The sequence below is a fragment of the Volvox carteri genome (genome assembly GCF_000143455.1).
Source record: "Volvox carteri f. nagariensis unplaced genomic scaffold VOLCAscaffold_126, whole genome shotgun sequence".
NCBI lineage: Eukaryota > Viridiplantae > Chlorophyta > Chlorophyceae > Chlamydomonadales > Volvocaceae > Volvox > Volvox carteri.
In genome coordinates this window covers 79,597-101,371 of record NW_003307669.1, presented here as the reverse complement: position 1 = coordinate 101,371, position 21,775 = coordinate 79,597, and the positions used below count along the sequence as shown (strand labels likewise).

Sequence of the window (21,775 nt, the reverse complement as noted above, 5' to 3'; positions counted from 1 at the left end):
TATCACAACAGTGGCAAAACCGTTGCTCCCTGGGGACATGGTACTTGCCCCTTCGTGCTCTGTTTGCCTCCAAAGCCCAGTAACACAAACAAAACTGCATTTGCTTACCATGCCACGTGTCAGACACCACTACCCCCTTACATCATGTATGGTAATCGTCATGATCATCACGTGCTTTACATCATGACACATTGCTGCCCCAGAGCGGATCTCGTGGGCTGCTGCTGCTGCACCTCCTCTTCCGCATCCACTCTCAACCGCTTGCCCGGGCGAACAGGCGGCTCAGCAGATGGACCGGCGGCGACTGCAGCAACTGTGGCGGTAGTGGCTGTGCCAGCCGGAGGTGGAGCACTTCGTCCGCCTGCACCCGCGGCAGCAGCAGGACGGCTACCCAGCACCCCGCCGCTGCCGCCGTAACCCCCGCGTGCCCCACCATACCCGCTGCCGTACCCTGGCAGTGGCCAGGTTCCCGCCGCCAGCATCTCATCTTTTCGGGCCCGATATTTCACATACGGTAGAACCTGAAAAGGATGAACAGAAAAGAAAATAATAATATTGGAAATAATGCACACGGTAAGGTCCCTAGGTAAGCGCTAGAAAAACAAAAAAGATAGGGGCATATAGATATAGATATAGGATATAGGGGATATAGATATAGATATAGCAGTCAGTGCGGTGTCGAACCCCTAAACAAAACCCCTGATCCGCAACCTACAAAGATAGCATACGCCTCGGCACACAACCCCAAAACCAAAATCTTACCATGTTCAAGCATTGCGCCCTACCCCGCCCACGCATAGCTCCAGCCTTCACGACCAACCATGTCAGTGAAACGGCTGACCCTCACCAACTTGGCGACCGCAGCTCCCACCCCACCATCTCCTGGAGCCGGATTGGACCATACTCCCGACTTCATCTCCAACACATCGTAATCCTTCACGCACCCCCACTAACAACCTCCTTCAGCGCCCCAGGCCCCCCACCACCCGGGCCCATTCCCCACCTCTGCACACAGCCTCCTTTCCTCGAGCAGCCCCTGCTCCTCCCTCAGTCGGGTGGCTGCCACCTCACACTCCACCTCCACCAGGGCGTTGTTACCCGGGAGGAACGTGATGCGCACCTGGGGCCCGGGGTGAAGGATGCGGGGGTGAGGGAATACACAAACGTACAGGGATGATAGATTATGTAGTATCCTGGCTATCACGGAATCCGCATCCACCGATCGGTTCTTTTCCGAAAACGTTGTGATAGAACATATTGGTATCGAGCAGGTATTCCTGTTTCGACTCAGGTTCGAATCCCGAGATTGACCGAAATCGAGGACGCCCTGTACAGCAGGGGGGGGGTATAATTGTAGTGTCATGGCTGTCACGAGATCCACAATTCGGTTCATTTTCAAAAAAGTCATGATATAACAGATTTCCAGACACGGACGCCGGTCTTCCGAGAACTATTCGAGCAAATCAGGTGGGCAAGGTAAGATAGGACACTATGGTCCGTGGACATACACACGCACACCCGGCTCACGGCTAAATTTCAACCAAGTACACGCACATGTGTACCTCAGCATACCCAAACCCATCCCGCTCCCCCCTTACCTTCCCCAGACCCGCCTCCTCAAAGGCCCTATGGATGTCGTTGGCTCGTACACCGTGCGACAGTGTTCCTAGGTGGAAGACCAGTGGCCGCTCCGGAACCGGCTCGAGGGTGGCGGGATCGCCGGGTACGGTGGGCCGCAGGAGTGCGAAGGGCAGATCGGAGCGAGTCACGTTGAGACGCCACACGTACGGCACCAAGGAAACGTACGGCACCTGGACACCAGCATCAATACCTGTTACGGCAGGCGCTTCTGTCTCCTCTGTTGTCAGGTCCTGGGTTGGAGGGGTATTCAAAACACAGTAGGTCTGGTCCAGCCAACTCGGTCTTAGGGCTTTGGTTGGCAGGTCGATATTCAAACCGTACCGTGGTGGACTCCGGACAAAACCAGGTAACAAAGCATCCAAATATGCACTCCAAAGACGGAAACGATTATGAGGCAGGTAACAAAGAATTCGGCTAGTTGTCGTACGACGTGCCCAGCTGACCACATGAAAAAGGTGACTAACAGTCGTCGGCACTGTATGTCTGTACGTGGGGAATGGAGCTGTAATGAACTATTTATCAACGGACAACAAGGCAATGTCCAAGCACCTGGTACAAGACCTCCCCGCCGCCCTCTGCGTTCGTTTATGATGGCTAGGACAGTGGTGTACTTGTTGCATTAGACAGCTCAACATGCAGAGGATATGATAAACAGGAAAGGTTCGTGCTGGAAACGTTGAGAGCCGCAGCACCCTCCAGCCCCACCCTCCAGCCCCTGGGCCGTTGTCCACAGGTTGGTAAGGTCCCGTCAGTCCCCCGGGCCAACTTCCCTCCCTTAGTACGCATCCCCTACCACTCCACCTTGAGAAAGGCAAAACACACACGGCAAAGGTACCCGCCACCACGGAGCGATCTGGAACGCCATGCACTTCTCCGCCTTTCCGCCTGGGATGACTTCACCCGCGAGTAACCCCACTGCATCTCGACATCCTTTCCAACACCCACCCCTCCCGGAGCCCCGCGCAACACCACGCACAGTCACAGCCACCCTCCCAACCCATCACCACCTTTTCACTCACCGCTGCTTCCACCTCCATCCTGCCTGCAGCGGCTCCCATTCCCTCTCCCACCTCCGCCCCGAGCACCCCCTTGACCGCCATGACCGCCTCCAGGGCCGCAAACACACTGCCGGTCATGAAGGCGTCGTACCCCGCCTCGTGCGCCAGCTCCCCCGCCGCCACCGCCACGTACTTCTCAAAACCGCGGGCGTGTGAGATGGACACACGGGCGGGCAGGGGCCCTGACGGGGCAGCAGCAGCAGCAGCAGCAAGAACAGGGATGCACGAACCTATTGCATGGCATTGAGGGGGCGGTGTAAACGCGTGCATGCTGGCCCACCTCATTCCCGCAAATAAAACACAAACACGAATGCAAACAGCTCCCCTGGGCCCTCACGTGTGCCCCTGGGCCCTCACGTGTGCAGGAGCGGCCGCCACCGCGGCAGCAGCAGTAGCTGCACGCAACCGGCAGTCAGGCCTTTGGATCATACCGTCGCTTCGTCCTCTAAAATAATGATCGCCCCTGCATACGGACCTGTCCCGCTGGTCACGGAGTTTTGCGGTACAAGGCTGCCATACATGACTGCAAGCATGGTGTCCGACCCCAGCAGTTCCGGCAGCTGGCGGCAGATGTGTTTCGTGTCGTACAGTCCACCGCGGAACCAGTGGGCGACGGCGCGCTGGACGTTGGGCAGGAGGGCAGGAGGGCGGAGGACAAGGACAGCAGGATGGTGTGGGAACGGGGCGAGTAACACAAATGAAGATGCATTGTTGGAGGAAGTGGCGGGGAAGTAATGAGTGTAGCGAAACAGATTCGGATAGGGAAGTCTGGTAGTTAGGGTTGTAGCACGGTAAGACTGGTTTTGCATTGGCAGCTCCACATAATACGACCATAAACCATGGCCCTGAATCCGAACCCGTTTCTTCCTGGCCTCGCGATTCGCACTGAATAACCCCGCAATGGCCTCCTCACTCCGCACCTTCCCCCTCCCCCTCCATGTCTGTTTCTCCCGGCTCAGCTGCTTAACACACACACACCTGCAGCCCTACATCTTCAATTCACTCACCCACCTTGAATCCCTCCCACGTGGCGGGCAGCCGGCCCTCCCCGAATTGCGATATGCCGTACGCCACATCAAACATGCAGTTGTGGCCTACCGCCGGCCGCCCGCACTCCCTCATCGCCTCCCAGACCGCCGCGAAACCCGCAGCAGCTGCAACCCCCGCGCGCTTCTCCGCCTGCTCCGCCGCCTCCAGAGCAGCAGCCTCGGCCGCAGAGCCGCAACGGACCAGCCGTACTAAGGTCATGTTGCGCTCGCCGTTCACCTGTGCTCGTGTCGCACACCGGGGTACAGCAGTGCACGGCACGGCCGGTGGCGGCCCCCGGGGCAGACGTCACCTCGGGTCCAGGACCAGAGAGGAGCTTGTGCTGAGCATGAGTCATGAGCCTCGTTAGGAGGGTGGCGACTAGTAAGTGGCAATCCATTCATGCACCGAGTGGCACGTGCAGGTCGCCACCAGGTCATATTACGACTCCTGACACGCACCTCTCCCCACACCATGCGGTGCAGCAACGTCCGGGTCCTCGCTTAGCTCTCGGGCTCAAAACGCCCATACACGTACACAGGACGATACAACACACCAGCAGTCCGGGGGATAACGCACGCAGCTATCCGGGAGCATTAAGTGCCCCAGCCAGGGCGCAGGAGGAGCCCCGGGGCGCCGCCGACAGGTCCCCGTAAGGAGACACATACGACATCCCCCACCTTAAATACACGTACACACACACGTAACGGCGACAGCGCACTTGCGCCGGGGCCACCTTTCGTCATGCACACATTTTTCTCCGCGGGACTTAGTTACCTGAAACGTGCGCACACACACACACACACATGCGCAGCTTCGTTATCTAAGTAAACAGAAATGTCCGTTTTAACGATAGCGGCTTCCTTCGTAACATGAAGATACGCGGGCGATACACATGCCAAAAGCACAAGGTTACCCAACGGCGCACAAAGGTTATGGCCGATGTACGGCATATCGTACCTTCTTCACGACGAAGCCTGGCTGCCAGTCCGGTGAACCGCCAGGTGGCCCCCCGAAGTTCTCGGGCCGCGCGAGGGCCTGGTAGGTCTGGGGGGTTGACGGAAAGGAAGTTTCAACGCCCACAGACCCCGGGAGGGGGAGGCCGAGGGCCAGTAGGTTATTAGGCGTCCACAAAAGGGGTGAAGAAGAGCTGATCTGGACCACCGCCATCAGGTCGCCCAGCCAGCCTCGGAACACAGCATAAGCTTCAAGCTGCCTCAAGAAGCACCGTCCGCACTCCCCAATCAACCCCCCTTCACCCCTTGCCTCGCTAACCCCGAACTTCCTCTTTGGTTGGCCGCAGTCGACCCCCCCCCTCGCCCTCAACCCTCGCTGCTCACCAGCAATCTCAGATAGCGGTTGACCGGGGGTAAGTCCAGTGGCTGTGAAGATCCGGACGCCAGCCAATCCCGTACGGAAGCCACCAGGTTCTGTACAAACTCCTGGTCGCCAGGGTTAGTCAGCGCAACGTCAGCACGAGGGACCTCGCCCCCGCCGCCGCCCCCACCATTGTTGGCATTGTTACTGAAGTTCTCGCGGTCCAGCTGTTAGGGTAACCCGAAAAAGCGAGTTGGTCCATGTACGGAAAAGGTAAGGCAAGCGGACATTAATACGAAGGTTTACGTTGGTTCAGGATCACGTCAGGTCCTCTCCGTCCGCAGGAAGCCATGTGACCCGGAAAGCCACAAGCCATGCTACCCACAATGCTTTCGTCGTTATGTGTTTCGTCAGGAGCTTCTTTCCCGACCACCCTCCTCTGCCCCCTTCCCCCAAACCCCCATCAGTTCCCTCCCCCCTCCTCCGGTCAACCTGCCTGACGCAGCATGTCGTCCCGTTGTCGTACAGGCATGAATGGCACTCCGTCGTAAATGCAGCGGTTGAAGTCAAAGCCCTGCGACATCCAAAAGAATGGGAAAGAAGGGAAAGAAAGGCAAGGTGGCAAATTAACCACGATATCCCCCCTAAGCAGCTCACGCAGGGTTGTCAATACCGCGTACCACATCGTATGCCGCAACAGCAGCGGTGCACCATCGCAGGCCAAGAACCGACACGTGCTCTCAAGCAATCGCCCATCGCGGCCTCTTTGCCCCATACGATTGCCCTCCGCCTGCCACCTGCCACCGCCCCTCCCCTCCTATTTCAAAGCTCAGCAGCCCCGCGGGAGCCCCCGTGCTCCGCACCTGCGAGGCCAGGAAGCTCAGCGACCCCGCGTCACATAAGAAGCGGCGGGAGGAACCAAACGCGGCCTGCGCAGTGGGGGGAGAAGGGGGGAGAGGAGAGGGAGGTTAGGAAGAAAGCATTGGAGGGAGAGGGCGATATGACACCATGATGCAAGAAGCAATAGGTCAACTGCCGATATCCAAAGCACCAGCTGGCCCAGGGAGAGGTTGGCGAGGGAAACCACAAGCCCTGCTCCATCCTGCCTGGGTCCCCACCCCTCAGGTCCGGCTTCAATGGGGTCGTCGTCCGAGGCCAGCATGACCGTCGCTTGCGAACAGGCAAACTGTTGAATAGTCACCGGCAATCGTCGGCCTTCCAAACGTCCGGGCCTATATTTAAACGTTTAGCGCAAGCACAGAACGAAGCCTAGCCCCGGGGAAGGGAGTTCATCCCAGCGCAGAGGGGTGGAGCACGGTGCGGTAATCCTCACCCCCTCGGGTGGCCGGGGGAAGAGGTAGAAGTTGAATGTGGCCGCCAGGTACCTGGCCTCACCACCGGGCCCCGGCTCAGGCTGGCGGCGGAAACAAGACAGCCCGAACTGGGTGATGATGAATGACTGAGCGGCGGCCGCGGTGCGAGTGTACCTGTGCGGCGGAAGGAGGAGGAGCGGTCAGCGGGGCTCAAGCAAGTTCAGATCCGAAACAAACCAGCAGGCCGAAGTGCAGTCATGCGGATGGCACGTGTAGGAGGCGCTGACAGCTCCATAGTTCCGGCAATCCGCCGCCTACACTATTGGAGCTTAGGGTTGCTCTCAAGGAAGCAAAGGAAGAGTTAGTTACTTGGGCTGCTTTATGCTCCCTCGGGCGCATGACGTGGAAGAACGGACTTGGCGACGGCAGGGCTTCCCTTAGTCCAGACAACGTATTACCGCTGCTGCCTCTTCAGATGTGTATTGGCAAGCCCGTATGCTGCCGTACCTTCATGCAGTCACATGATCGCTAACCACAAGATGGTTAGGTGCGGCCACACACATGAACCCGGCCCGGCCTACCCCACCCGCCGGAACATCTTCCCCTTCCCCTCCCCCTCCCACGTTACACGTTTTCCATCCTCCACTTTCCGCTCCTGATCCGTGCTCCTCCCACCCGCTTTCCGACCCCCCTCCCCACCCCTCCCTCAAGTGCCCCCCTCCCACCTGTCCTGCATGTCGTCCAGGTAGTTCTCAGTTTGCCCATCCAGGAACAATCCGGTCATCTCACAGTCGAATGCAAAGAAGTCGCATGAGGCCAGGTAGCGCCGCACCATGGGGAGCATCACCTGCGATAGGTTCGTAGCCGCACGGCAGCCCAATGTGAGGAAATCAGTTAAGAGATGCCCACCAGCTACCAGCTGCAGACGCGGGGGCCGATCCCAGGATGGAGTTAACACGGGAAAGCAAGTGACGAGGTGCTGGAGCTGGGAGGGGGTTAAGGGACCGGGCAACCAAACCGGGGCAGGACCAGACAACAACGTTCGAGCGGTCCTGCCGCCAGTGGCGGCGATGGGAGGGCCCTAAGTAACGAAAACATACTTAAGCGCTGCAGAAAACACAGCACCGAATGGCATGGCTGTGCACACGCCTCTCATTGCACCCGCAACGCAGTGCACACGACGTGGTGCTGCAGACGAATCAAGGCCGAAGAGGCCGTCACCCAACAGTTGAGCTGCAGGCCGGCCGGCTTTTCCGAGGGCCATCACCCGCTGCATCCAGAGGCAGCCAAAGCCATCCAGGCACTGCCCATGCATACGTGACAGCTTGGGCCGAGAATCAAGAACGAGAGATGAAGACGGAACCCAATGAGACTGGACCGCCCATGATGCCATGAGCTCTAGATGGCTTTCAACAGCTGTATTGCCGTAAACCGACCTCACTATCCGGCCGAGCATCAACCTGATCTGGGTCGGGTGCTTCCCTGCTTGCTGTCTAGCCTCCTCGCGCACCTCAAAATTGTGCCGGGTGACGTCCACAGCAGGGCTTGTCTTGCGGTCGGAGGCGGCGGCAGTGGCAGTGGCAACGGGAGGAGCACAGGACGCCGCCACCTCCAGTAGGTCCATATTGAAGGGGTCCTCGGCAGCCGCCTGCATGGCGATAGAGGCTGCAAGCTCCGCACCAACGGGAATGGCTGCCTCGGAGGTGCTGCTGCTGCTACTGCTACCGCGAGTGGTGGTATTGCTGGCGGTAGGCTCAAGCTGGGGCCAAAAGGTTACGACAGGCGGTAGTGGCTGCTGCAGTGTCGAGTTGCTGCGTGGTTGAAATTAGAACGATTTGGGTGACATGACGCATATGTCAGGGTGGCGGAGAGATTGTAACGGCGGGGAAGCGAGAGTGGGGCATTAGCAGTTGACCAGTTGACCGGCAAAGCCTAGGATCTGGCCAGGCCTTTGCCATGTGAGGAATACCGGAGCAACGTACACAACGGTCTGGCCGGCACGGCAAGAGCCAACATCATCCGACCTCACCTGTAATCGCTGACGGCTGCGGGACTGTCACCGGTTCCTACGGGGATCGGCCCTAGGGTCACAGGCACCGGAGGCCAATACTCGTCGTAGCAAAAGTAGCGGTAGTCCCCACCACAGCTGCTGTTGCTGCTGTCTCTGCAGGTCACGCTGTTTTTGTGAGGGGACCTAGCGAGTTGCCTGAGGATGCCGCAGGTAAAAGCCCCAGGTATCGGAAGAGACTGGCCCCGAAACCGCTGCCACCGAGCGGGAAGAATACATACAGGCGCAGTTACTGCAGCTGCGAGTCGCCTTGTGAAGAATAACTGTCGGATGTCGCGGGTGGGCAGAAGGACCCGGGCAGATGCTGCGGCAGTGAGTCCTTTGGACAATCCGACGGTATAAAGTGAGCAGATTGCTGTGTTGGAAAGCACAGGCTTATCCGTTAGACCAAATTTCGAGTCGAGCTGCGTCGAAAGTCTGACCCAGGGAAGAGCTCTATAATGGCTTGAACCGATGAGGCTCTCCCTCATAAAGAAATTGGAAAAATCTGATTCTAATGAGGAATGCGAGAAGCAGTAATGATAGTTCTTGGGAAACGCACTGGCAACGATTCCCAGGTTATGTCCGCGCAGCCGACATGCGTTATGTGAAGTGAAAGTCAAAATGATGACTGGTACGTCCGATCTACATAAAAGGAGTGAACAGTCAAAGTCTGGTAAGCCGTCCTATTGTCGCGTTGAAATTATTGGGTTCAAGCTCCGAACCTGTACGAAGGGTGCGGCAGGACGAAAACCCAACGGACAAGGTTAACCTTTACAAGCTCATGTCTTGTTATCCTGTGATTCTGGAAAAGAAATACTACTTGCCATTTCTTAAAGTCTTAAGGTGTCTCGGCCTTCGAAGAAACTTCTGACCTTTGAGGCGCCTGCCCTGGTGACAATCGTGTTTTTTTTACCACTATAATAAAAATGACGATGGTCCCGGGCAAAATGGATGCGGTGTCTGTGAATAGGGGTGGGTGCTGGCCATGGAACTTGCGTTGCCAGGACCGGATTATGCATTGACGAGGAGATGGTTCCTTGCGCAGTATGGGAGGAGCACGTTAAGAAGGAGAACAGAGCACTGCAGCTTAACGACCAATTTGCCATTCCAAACCCGCGAAAAAGTAAGTGCACTGATACGCTCTTTAGCAACCTTGCCAATTAAGTTTTGTCCCCTAATTTTGATCAGATGGAAACGTTTGCAGTATACGGTATCACGCCGAACAACTGTCGTTTGTCATACTTCCCTCCCGATGCCCTGCGTGCTTGCAGTGGACATCCTACCGGAAAAACCAAACAGGACAGTACCTACACCAAACCCCGACAAGACAACCGTGGATGCTGCGACCGCAACGCTACATAGCTTAGCTGCAGCGAAGGATGTAGATAAAGTCCCAGTCGATCGATTCGCTTTACCCATAACGGGGAACATGGAGTACGGGTTCTTCCATCGAGTAACACCGGTATGTTGTGTCTCTCGATCCCAAGGGCTAAATGTGTCGCGTTGTACTCTTACTCGTGTCACCTGTGCCTCCCACGGGACAATGCGCCCTTCCAAGCCTTTCAGTGTATGTTGACCTGAGGGCTTAAATCACGTATGCCCAAGAAAGCGAGGAACCCTTCCTGGGCGACGGTTTGTGCGCTCAATTTTTAAAGTCTTGGAGACATACCTGGCACCGTGAGGACGGGACCCTGTTGAAACTACAATTTTCATGGAGAGTTGGCTGCGTTCACGTGTCTTGTCCTAGCTACAATAGAGGCATCCACAGTCGAGATTGGAGATGCCTAGAGAGTACGGCTTCGGCTCAGTTGCACCATGCAACCAACCCCTTCTGACTTGGCTTGAATGTCTCCACACGCATGCGCCCGCTTCTTTCCTGGTGCACCCGATCTTCTCCCGTCACAGGCGGCACCCAACGGCATGTTCAACCACAAGCATAAGCCTTGCGAGCTGACGGATTACGCACAGGAGTACATTAAGAGCTTTAACGGTGTAGGCCCGTACACCACCAGGCTCAACAAATGAGGTCAGCACAGCGATATGTTATTGTTGGTGGTGCACGGCCTCAATAGTGAAGCGCTGGGGTCAGCATGGATTATAGCAGATGGGGAAGATGTGCCAGATCGGTTGCCTGGCTGCCAATGTATTACTGCATCGGCAGCCAGGCAACCGATCCGGCACATGATATAGGAAAAGAATTAACAACAGGCGGACGGATGACAGGTGAACGGATGGCTACCAACTCGGCTGTGGTGCCCTGCAACCACCTGGGTGCAATGGAGCTGCGGCTCCGGAAGCGGGAAGTGATCCCTGGCATGTAAATTGCATTAGAGGTTGTAGCCCTGATGGCGTGTAGCCAGCGAGGATAGCAGGTTGTTCGGGATGATGCAGGGATAGATAGGCAGGACTGGATGGGAATGTATCAGGATCCTAGTGCTGCTTGTGGTACAGAGGGTTATACTGCATGAGCTCCGGCCTTGGCGCCAGCAAGGCTGTGGCTGGGGACTGAAGGTTTGTTTTGCCCTCATTGCATTTACGCATCTGTTTTAGGAAGGGCCAGATGCCAGCAGGAGGTCCGGGCCGTTGGCATAGGGTTCGCACCGTGAAGGTGTTGCATTGGCTTTGTTTGGGGACCGGAAGGAATCATGTCCTGGTACGACGACACGAGAGCTGTCTGCATGATTATATTACGAATCGGTGGTTTTTGCCATGCTGGCTAAGGATGCACTGGGGTCCGTAACGCAAACATATGAGGATTGGGGCGCCGCTTCCGAGGGCTTGCGCCGTGGCTTCATCGCCCTCCTTTTCCGTCCTGCCCGGAATCGCCTGCACATCGTAGCCATTCCAACCCGGCATGAAAAGCCCTACGAGCGCCCCAATTTTGTAATGTGTTCCACACGAGCCATTGCCCATCTACCCTCCACTTGCTCGGGTGACAATACGATGTGAGCCTCCAATCCATTTCCATAGTGATCGGTTTCACCTTGTTATTATTGCCACGTTATTATCTGTCCACATTCTTACAGGGCCCTATGGCCGAGCAAAGGAAGTACTACAGCCCTAAGCCTGGCGTAATGGGGTGCCGCTATCTAAACTGGATGGGTGTGGAATATGACGCAACGACGTCGGGGGTGAGGTTGGAACGATCAGTGTGTACGCCACGGCAGTCTTGGCCGATGGGACCTCGACGTATTCCGTTTCGCACGTCAGCCAGGGTGCACGAACCCCGTGCCGAACGTACATTCCGAGTATGCCGTGGGGATGAGGAGGAAAGATGAGCATCGCGTCTTCACGGAGTGTCGGGCCTATGAGCCTCTTAGGCGTGCCGTGGGGTTCCCCAATTACGTGTTTGAGACATCATGATCCTATGGCATCATGACGGATATCAGTTGGGAAACACACATGTTGGCCGGTACATGTCACAACTTGTGACGATTTCCCAGTAAAGATTCCTGATATATGTTCATGTCCGAAACAACAGGAACCGCCTGGTCCCCGGCGTTAACTGTCGCGTTGCATTCAACAGCGCACTTTGTTTGCTTTCATAATATCTCTTGCATCAAGTCACCTATGATCAAGCAGTGCGCAAAAAGAGAACGGTGCGCGTGGGCAAGCTATGGTTTGGAGTCAAGAGGTAACTCTTGGTACATGAAGCTTACACGACGGCTGGAATCTGTGATACGCCGTGAAATGTTCTCTGCATTTTCATAAAACTACCCACGCACACAGCCAAATGCGCGAGCGCGCCAAATGGCCTGTCGGTCCTTCCTGGTCCTTCGCTCGCTGGCTGCTCGGGAGGTCGCAAGATGTGTGATTGGCAACGGCTGCACTGAACCCTTTCTCTATAGAAGAGTTAAGCACAGGAGAGCTTTAAGCCCCAATCGACTGCCCTTGCCGACGAAAGAGGAGACCTTTGAGGAAAGTGGTTCTCTTTGGCCTTAATATGGACTCCAGGCCCAGCTATTCCCACAACTATTGTCCATTCTTACATTGATACAAGCTTGTGCCAATGGCACAGTGCCATACCATTGACCAGGCAAGCCTGCTTCCTGCGCTGGCGTACTGGGCCTTATAGTGCCCCTGATAACTTGGGGCCCTCCTCAATTTCTCACAGCATGAAATCTCTGCTGTTCATGGTTAAAGTACATTTTTTGTTGTCAAATATTACAAACTAAAGTACAATTCTATTGCCTGCTTCTACGCACAGAGTGGCATAAAGGCTAATTTGTTGACTGTCTTATCCTAGCCAATTAAGTTTCGCAGGATGGCTTTTGCACTGGTTCACGCATCTGGACGCGCCGCCCAGCAAGTTGCCTCCGGCCGCATCAAGCCCGTCCCGGCTCACTCGCGCCGCCATGTTTCCGTGACCCCGGCCTCCTCAGCAGCTTGTTTCAGTGGTCGGGTGGAGTCCGCATCTCCTGCGGTGTGGGGCACCCGCGCGCGCATGTCGCACCGGTCTCACAGTTTGCAGCTACGCGTATCTGCCTCAGAGCCGCTTTCCGTGCCGCTTTCTAGCCTCACCAAACACCAAAATCATAAGAACCAGCCCAGCGCTCATGACGAGGTCTACGGCGAAATGTAAGTAGTTCGAACGGGACAGCAGCGCGACAGTCCCGTTTGCAGAGCGTGTCCTTAAAGCCAGAAAGGCAAGTCTTAGGCTTAGCCTAAGCACGGCTTGTATCTTTTGTGTGTGGAACAATGTGGAACAAGTATATTCGACCTTCAGCCTTCGTCATCAGGGCCACGGTACCAGTTATGCCTTCGTGTTACTGCGGTTGTAGGTCCTGTCCCATGGGAGGTGTCGAGGCAATTATGCGCAAGGCCTCGCAGGGTATCTTAACTACGACGCCAGACGCAACATTGCAAGCCATCATTCCGTTGCTAAACAAGGTCACTGGGCTTCCAGTCCTTGACAGTAACGGAAGTGTTGTGGGAGTAATTAGTCGAAAGGACATTATCCGTGTCCGCAAGTCTGGAGGGCTTATGACCGAGAAGGTCCAAAAGCACATGACTAGCCCGGCGCTTACCGTTCCTTTGCGCGCAACTGTTCAAGAGGCGGCTGACTTGATGCTCAAGTACGCCATTCGCCGTTTGCCTGTCGTTGATGATGACGGTAAGCATGATGCGTAGCGTCGTCCACCAAATCTGTGGAGGGGCCTTTCCTGTACGGCGCGCCCCTCCGAATGGCCTGTAGGACCTCTGGGGGCGTTCTCCCAGCAACGCTGCACTGTTGTACTCCCTTAGTCCCCCGCTGAGGGCATCCTCTGACGTATCGCTGGGCCCTCGGCGAGTATTTATGGCTGCCTGTCTGTTGCGGAAAATTCGGTTCGAGCACTTGTTCTAGCTCAACACGAGATACGGAGCTGGAGACCACGTACTCCGATTGGCCGTTAGCTCCTTTTGGCTTTGCTTGCCGATGTGTTCGACGCGTGATTAACTCTTGGGGCTCCAGAGCCCCTGCTCTGAGCAGGTCACCCTTGCTGTTGTTGGTTGTTAGGTAGTAGTACATTGGTCGTTCACCCTCCCTGGCACCTGTTTCGGTTCTTCGCAGGTCATCCTCTTGGCTTGATTTCCCGTTCCGACATTTTTAAGCCGCTTGGTGACTACGACAAGGTGATGGCGGAGGAGCTGGCCATGCTGGCGGGCAAAGGGAGCTGGCAAATTAAGGTGAGGACAAAAAGGGTGTCGAGGAGCCGAATCTGGAGGGAGCTTGCCGATAGGGCAATCCATACGAGACCGCAAGTAAGGGCAGCAATTTTACACGAGACGTCTCGCCAAACAAACTGACCGCTCGAGTGGTGTGTTGGTCCATTCCTTTCCTTGTATGTCGTGGGCAAATCCGGGGCAGCTGCATCCGCCGTCAGATGGTCAGTTGGAATCATACTGCTAGGGTGCATGTCCGCGATGGCGGCGTGCTTACATGGCGGTATGTGCACCTCCCATTCTCAATTGTGTTCTGCAGTATTTGTACGATGGTAGCTGCCCAATCTGCTCCTCTATGAAGGAGCTGCTGGAGCGTCAGGATAAGGTGCGGCAAGCCTTCATGTGTGGGCATGGGGCCCCTAATTGGTTCACCCGTCGCGCTGAGCCCTATGACATGTTCATCCATGTGAAGGACTCTGGATTGTCCTTCGCAGATTGAACAGTCATTGGGGGCTATCTCGAATTCCTTGCATCTTATGGTTTTGGGCTTGTAGCTTGTTGCTTTGCCATGCTGTACTTACATCATCGCTGTTGACTTTTGTTTCCTCAAAAGGGTGCGGGTCGCATCATTTTCGTGGACGTTTCCTCTTCGAAGTACCGTCCCTCAAAGAACATGGGTATCAGCCAGGACGAGGCAATGACCACCATCCATGCTATCCGGCCGGATGGCTCTGTACTCATGGTGCGTGGGTGGGTGGGTGGGTGGCTCCCGGTGCATCCCGGCATTGATTTAGGGTGTCCTTTGCAGGGGTTGATTGCATCCGTGTTGCGCTGTAGTGCTATTTGCCGCGAGCCCTATTGCGATTCAGGTCTTGTTGTACCTCGTAATTTGCTAGACAGCACTCCTTCAACAGGAGTTTCAGATGAGGGCGATCAGTGCGTGGGACAGCGCCATGTCAGGTGGAATATGAACTGCAATGATTTGTGATGTCCGTAGACGGTCACATGTCCCATGTTCGACGGTCTCTGGGATACGAAGAACTCTCGAATACGACATCCGACTAAACCGTAAGGGTCACGCAGGACTCGCTCACCCCGAATGTGAAAACACAACCACGCCCACCTGCCTCCAGGGTACTGATGCCATTCGTTCGATGTACACGGTGGTGGGTTTGGGCTGGCTGGCCTTCCTGATGGAGCTGCCGCTGTTCACTAATGCCGTGGACCTGCTCTATGAGTTCATCTCCCGCAACCGCATCTCGCTGGGCGGCGCTATGGACACTCTTCTTGCCGGCAAGAAGTTGCAGATGAGCAAGGCGGGCATCACGACGTGCTCGGATGTGGACGAGGAGTGCAGCGTTGACTGGTAGATGTGTAAAGGCAAGAGATGTGAGGTCGTAGCTGTGACGGTTGCATTTTTGATGTTATCATTATCTTCGCCATCCTGTTCGCCTGCAGAAGTCCTTGCTAGCGAACTGCAAGCTAGCCAGTTGCATTCATGCCGGAAGAGGGGAGGTTAGATTCCAGTCGTTGCAGGTGAGGGATTCTTTCAGGGCCTTTTTCTAGGGGACTTTAGGAAGTGGGAAGTTGGGTGCTGTGTGGTGGTAGAAGCCAAGCTGGAAGGTAGCATGCTGAAGTAAAGCCAGGCGTCGGGTCCTTGCGGCTCCCTGGCACGATGGTTCAGCAGGACCCCCGCAGCCGTGTTTAACGCATTAACACATTATTGATCTTAGAGCTGCAACTTCCACCATTGTCTTACCTTTGCGGCTGGCGCCTGCTGCATTGGCGGCGCTTGCGGGTCGTGCAATTAGAAGAGCACGGGTGCTGTCAAGGTGCATCTGATTTCGCTGTGCCGCTTTGTGTGTTGCCCCGCCTCGGTTGCCTATCCGCGTTCAAGTCCGATCGGACAGTGTCTCCACATACGAGTGGGCCTCATTGTCTGACCGGTCATCCGGGCTCGGGAATGTCCGACAAGGGTCTAGACGATGCTGACGTGGCAACTGTAGTGATGTTCAACGCACCGTGTGAACGGGGCCTCGGAGGTGCATATCTTTTTTTATTGGTGTAGGCCTACCTGGCCACAAATTTGCGAACATTTGGCTCAGTGCTGGTCTGCAACTGGACTCGTCTTCGTGATGCAGGCAAGGAGTTTGTTGCGATGAGCGGCGGGTTAGCGGAGGAGAGGCGGATCAGTGACGGGGCCCCCACGGTTGGTTCGTCTGTGACGTGCATTTGACTCCCCATTGACAAGACGCGGGACGGAAAGTACGGCCGTTCGAATTTTTGAGCTGTCGATCAACGCAGGGTCAATCAGGGTGATGACCCTTCCCTTCAGATAAAGCCGTAGTAAGGTGGGCCGGTGATGCGCTGACCTGCATTTTCAGGCGTTGTGTTGTCTATTCAATTCACCTCACAATAAGAGTGCACGAGCTCTGACCGCTGTTAATCTTTTGGCGGGTTCTTACATGTCTTGATTTGAAGTATTATGTGATGCCATGTTTGAAGCATGGTCATAGGCTGGTACGGGTGCTCGGTAGTGCACCACCCGGGCATGTGTCAATGGATGTGGATCGGTCGTGTTTCGAAACTGGGATATGGGTTCAGAATTTCTCAAGGTGTTGTCGGCGCCTGACGCAACGCACACGCATCCGCCTGAGGACTAACTGTGCTGCGCTGCTTCCTACAGTGATGTGTGTAGTGTGGATTAAAAGGCGCCTTACCGTGCCCAACCCGCGAATGGGCAAGGTGATGTTGACGAATGCAGACAGTTTCGGCGGTGAATCAGTACCTGAAAGAAATGACATACCTTGCGTGGACACGGAGAACCGTCGTGGCGATTGTCTGTGGACACATATCTCCGGCAGATTTAATACGGCGGTGAAGGTAGGAGGTGCCGGGCCGGTTTAGCATTGTGCCTAGCAGGCCCAACCTGTTCCGAGCTGCACGAACGCGCGTCATCCTAATCCGAAATCTTGACTATCCTTATTTTGTGTCTGAGAGCGATTATGTGGTTAGCGATTCCTAATTGGCCCATGCGATGGGTATCTAATTTGTATGTCAATGTGTTGTGTGTGTGTGATGCAGCAATTGTGTATTTTCATAAGTGAATGTGTGTTAGCAACAGATTGGTGTTAGGAAATGTTGCATGTCGACAGGTTTGCACCGCTGTTCAGTCTTGAAGTAAGAGGGTTCCGCTGTGGATGGACTTGAGTGGATGGATGGAATGCTGCTGGTGAGCATGTTTGGCGGTGCAGGACGGCAAACAGGAGAGGTGGTGAGCTGCATTCTTGTGGTTTGTGTGTGTATAAACTTTTGAGTGACGTGCGTGGACGTTGGCTGGTGCTAGTGCATGATGTGTGAACAAGTATCACCTGCCTTGTACGACCCATAGAAGTTGGATAATCAAACGTTGTTTTTCATCGTCCTCGTCAACCGATTGCAGTATGCTTGCCCTCGGATCAGGGCAGTGTCGTGTTAGGAAAATTGGCTGGGACAGTCTGATGACTAAGTTGTTGATTGATGTGGTCGAAGGATTTCGTAGACGATCTGCTTTTGGCGATGAATTCTTATATGATGAGAGAAGGTGATTACAGTCATTTCATGGCGGCGAAGAATGCCTTGTATGCCCGCAATGATTCGGTAGGGTCACTGCATGGTGTGTCAGTGCGAATGCATGGCACAATACCCACGGGACTGGATACGGAGACGCATATCGTATTTCATTGTTCAGGATAATTCCACAGGGCGAAGAAGTTGTCATGGTTGTCATTGTGTGTACGCGTCTGTACGTATATACTGTAACAGAATCTGGAGTTCCATTAACGACTGGACTGCCACAACATGCCTGATGACCGCATCCACAAGTGATCAGGCGGCAGTGAGGACCGGAAAAGAATTAAAAAGATTATCTGTCCCACTACTGTTTATGCATGTCCCCCACGCATGTAGGTGCCTAGTGCAAATCAGCTTACAGGTCCAATTGCAGACTTCGAGGAGGCACAACACGACATAAGTAGTATAGCTTTTTGTGAACGTAACCAAATGGACAACTGCTTTTCGGCGACGTCTCCGAAGATTATTATAACGTGCGTTACTTGTTCCATTCTCACAGACCTCTTGTAAACATGTATTTATCGACGCTGCAAAGTAAAGGTCGTACTGTGCCATGAGCGTAACACCGCTGCAGCAGCCCGCTTGGCTCTTCAGCTCGTTGCGGCTTGCATACAAATAGCATCAGGTAGTGAATCGCCATAGTGCACAGCAAAAAAATGATGCCCGGAAAATGCGAACCTCGACTGCAGCTCATGATGGTCTCACGAAAATACGACACGGCTCTGGTACGGCCGTGATTCATTACCCCATCGTCAATGCAAAAATCCCTGTCTCTCATCCTGCCTTGGTACCGTATGATGCGCCATGATTATTAGCTGAGTTCCAGGACGGCTGCTGACCCGTTCGACAAGACCGCTATGGGAGGCGCCCTTTGACGGACCGGGTCCCCAACTGGATCCAATCCCCGGCACTGTCCACACGGCTGCGGGAAATTGCAAATACATAAGGGGCAACTCCCAGTTATGGTGACGTGTTGCCTAATAGTGGATCACGAAGAATTACCAAAAAAAGACCTGCGATATGCGGCTGCTGCAGTCGACGTTGTATGCCACTCCGAGGCATTGCAACTCCGAAGCGCACTTCAGTTACGCGGGTTTCACCATTCCAGTCCCACTAGTAAACGTTAAACGGAAAGTGGCAAATTGACTGCCATGGGCTCCATTAGCGATAAAGGAAAGCCGAGCACAGACTTCTCACACTAATCTGATTAAGATCAAATCCCCCTGAAAGCGAACAAGGCTGTGAAGAAATGCGGGCGGTGAGAGGCGATGAGAAACAAAACCCAACGCAACTCCCATCGAAAAAGGCGCCACCCAACCCCCAAAGAAAAGCTGTATTACATCTCAAAAACATATCACATGAGTTTGCATTACAAAATGTTGTTACAAAGCTTCCAGGCCAACAAACCTTAAACCCCTATTGAACCCTTATATCCAGCCACGAAACACAGAACACATACCGACAAGTCCGAAAGCAGTCAGACGGATCAGCCCAACTCCAAAGAAACGCCTTTCATTCGACGGGACGTCAGAGAAATACAATCCACATCATAATCCGCCCCCCCCTCCCACACGCACATATCGAACTTCAGACGGTGGACACTCAGAAACCGCGTCATGACTACTGGTGAGGGACGCAATCAGCCAAGGAGACAGCTGCTGTGTCGCTGCGGACCATCTCCCGCGATCTATCCTTGCCTTACCCCTCCCAGCCCCTCGGTGCAATGCCCCGGCTATAGTACGACACGTGCCTCCAAGCCTGGAAGACGGCAAGCCCTGTTAAGCAAGCACCGAAAGGGCAGGGATACCACCGGCCCTCATCACGCCCACACGTGCAGCGCACGTAGGATACACAATAAGCACCACGGCCGCAATCCTTGCCACTACACCACATGGAACCGACAAACGGACGGACAAACACACGTAAGGAACACACGACAGATTCCGCCCCACATCATGCATGATCGACCTCCTTGTTTTCCCAGATTGACCCGGCTCCGCGCAATCCCAGGACTTATCGACATTGCGCACGACCAGTAAGTCCCCTTCTTTCATTTTCCAACACTCCTACGGAGCTGCCCAACCCCGGAAGCCGCCTTCATACTCATGAAGCGACCGACATGCATCGGTCCTTGTACATGCATCCCACAAGTAACTTACCCGTGCACATCACGCGCTATAACCCCCGCCACATCCGCCGCTATCCCGCGGAGTACACACGGCGGACATATGGCTGGACATCGAGTGCCGTGCAAATGCTCATGCCCGGAGCTGGAACCATGCACGTCCCAACAAGCAGTGCTGCATGAAGGGTGCATTGGCGACTGAGACGACCTAAGACGGTGGCGGCAGGCGGCAGCGCACTGCTGTGGGCAGCTTAGGAATGTGGACAGTGGCGTTGCCTCCTTGAAGCACGTAGCGGTTGCAGCAAGTAATGTCCAGTGAAAACGGGTCCCGGGGCTACACCGGGTACATCACCTTCTGCTGTGCTGCTCCTCGTTGCCGGAACATAACCAATTCTCTCTCTGTGTGCTGTAATGCGAGGCAGAAGGGGGTTGTATAAGGGGCACCGTGTCCAAGCCCATGTGGTGTTGACACTGGCGACCACAGCTCAGTGCTACATACCACACTGCGCTGACCAGAATATAGGACGGGCACTGCATCGACATGTCCGCCCTTCCGCTGAGCTGTGCAGACCTCCCATCTCCAGTCAGTTGGTATGTAAGACCAGTAAGTCGCTGGTCCCGCGCCCCTCCGTGCGGGTGCTGCCGACCCACCGGCTGCTGCTCTGCCCCGCTGTTCACTACCGCCGGTGGGGTGGACCTCTGCGCGCGGAAGCCTTCAGCCAGCGCGGTAGTAGCCGCAGTGCTCAGGCAGTCATGGAGGCGGCCCGGTGAAGTCGGCGTCGGCGGCCCTGCTCAGGAGTCTCAACCACCACTCAGAGCACTGAAGTACGCCACAATGCACTTGATTGAACTAAGCCACGCCACATAGCACGACGCAATGCAACCCAGAAGACGTGCATAATGCATTGCACAAGCGAACCCGTTTCCAGGACCGCACACCCATCAACTGAGGAGTGGACTGTAAGGTAATGAACGTTGCCAGGAAACCAAAGGCTGCGGTCACATGTTCATGAACAAGCTGGCCATAGTGCTAGACACGTTGAAGTACTCGTCCTCAGTTACGCCGTACAGGGTCTTGCACACCTCCAGGGCTGCGAAGTACTCGGCCATCTACAACCACGGCATACGACGCAAGTGTGCAGAAGTGGTCGCTGTCACCGTTATCACGGGTCCCATGCCGCTGTGTGTCATGTGTGACCATTCAGCGAGTGCGATCATGTCACGGGTCAATATCATTATCCTCGACCCCGATGGGTGCACTCCAGAGGATACTGCAGGAACTTGGGAAGCCTCACATTAATACACAGTGCACCTGTAGTGTGCGCCCTTACGCGCGCCACGGAAGCATGAGCCCCATACTCGAGAGGAGTGATGCCACACACATACACATAACGCGCATTACGCGCCAGCACGTGCACCTTAAGGCCCAACCCCGAGGGGAAATGCGCATTTATCTCCATGCGCGGCCAACTGAACATAACCCACTACGGCCCCCCTTGCCTCCACCCTTTCCCCCTCCCTTAGGGGAGCCATTGAACTCGCTTCCGAGTGACGACCCGGCTGGCCCTCTTCCTTTTCTTAACTTAGGGATTTTAGGATTTCATCGTTCCTAGGGTTATAGGGTCCCTCCGACTCGAAAACTTCTCCTCCTCCGTACCTGCGTGGAGCCCTCCTTGCCGTCCAGCACCATGGCCACGAAGTCTGCAACCACGGGCGGCAGCCCCTGGCTCACGTACTTTTGGCTCTCCAGCTTCTCGCGGTCCTCCTCGCTGGCGTGTGTGTGGAAGCTGACCGCCTTGAGCAGCTCAATGCGATCTGCCACTGACAGCTCTGACTTGGAAAGCATGGTCTGCGGGAAGGACGTGGCAGGTAGTAATGAATCAAAATGCACAAGCACCGAATGCCGAATGTCTTGAGTGAAACCCATGCAAGGTTCCGTCTCAAAACACGTACACATGGCCGCATGGCTTCCGCACGGCTCACAGCCCTC

The 21,775-nt window shown here is 55.2% G+C and overlaps 4 protein-coding genes across 4 annotated transcripts; 3 read left to right on the top strand and 1 right to left on the bottom strand.

Moving 5' to 3' along the window:
- Positions 1 to 176: 176 nt before the first annotated feature.
- On the bottom strand, positions 177 to 9,046 carry VOLCADRAFT_108501 (uncharacterized protein; the record flags this gene model as incomplete). The annotated part of the gene is made up of 14 exons (XM_002959105.1): positions 8,385 to 9,046; positions 7,866 to 8,166; positions 7,081 to 7,202; positions 6,376 to 6,529; positions 5,906 to 5,971; positions 5,066 to 5,269; positions 4,686 to 4,772; positions 3,711 to 3,965; positions 3,175 to 3,319; positions 2,661 to 2,881; positions 1,599 to 1,871; positions 1,121 to 1,327; positions 1,004 to 1,078; positions 177 to 521 (listed from the first exon to the last, which is right to left on the bottom strand). Exons 1-14 carry the CDS (start codon positions 8,891 to 8,893, stop codon positions 177 to 179), a joined length of 2,964 nt encoding a protein of 987 aa, XP_002959151.1. The 5' UTR covers positions 8,894 to 9,046.
- Positions 9,047 to 9,189: 143 nt separating this feature from the next.
- Positions 9,190 to 10,523, top strand: VOLCADRAFT_108500 (uncharacterized protein). The gene is made up of 4 exons (XM_002959114.1): positions 9,190 to 9,377; positions 9,451 to 9,528; positions 9,677 to 9,867; positions 10,311 to 10,523. Exons 1-4 carry the CDS (start codon positions 9,332 to 9,334, stop codon positions 10,428 to 10,430), a joined length of 435 nt encoding a protein of 144 aa, XP_002959160.1. The 5' UTR covers positions 9,190 to 9,331; the 3' UTR covers positions 10,431 to 10,523.
- Positions 10,524 to 13,238: 2,715 nt separating this feature from the next.
- VOLCADRAFT_47310 (uncharacterized protein) lies at positions 13,239 to 14,003 on the top strand (the record flags this gene model as incomplete). The annotated part of the gene is made up of 2 exons (XM_002959113.1): positions 13,239 to 13,518; positions 13,957 to 14,003. Coding segments are annotated over 2 exons (327 nt in total), but the record flags the coding sequence as incomplete, so codon positions are not given.
- Positions 14,004 to 14,352: 349 nt separating this feature from the next.
- On the top strand, positions 14,353 to 16,867 carry VOLCADRAFT_78256 (uncharacterized protein). The gene is made up of 3 exons (XM_002959112.1): positions 14,353 to 14,433; positions 14,662 to 14,790; positions 15,182 to 16,867. Exons 1-3 carry the CDS (start codon positions 14,404 to 14,406, stop codon positions 15,416 to 15,418), a joined length of 396 nt encoding a protein of 131 aa, XP_002959158.1. The 5' UTR covers positions 14,353 to 14,403; the 3' UTR covers positions 15,419 to 16,867.
- The last annotated feature ends 4,908 nt before the right edge of the window (positions 16,868 to 21,775 follow it).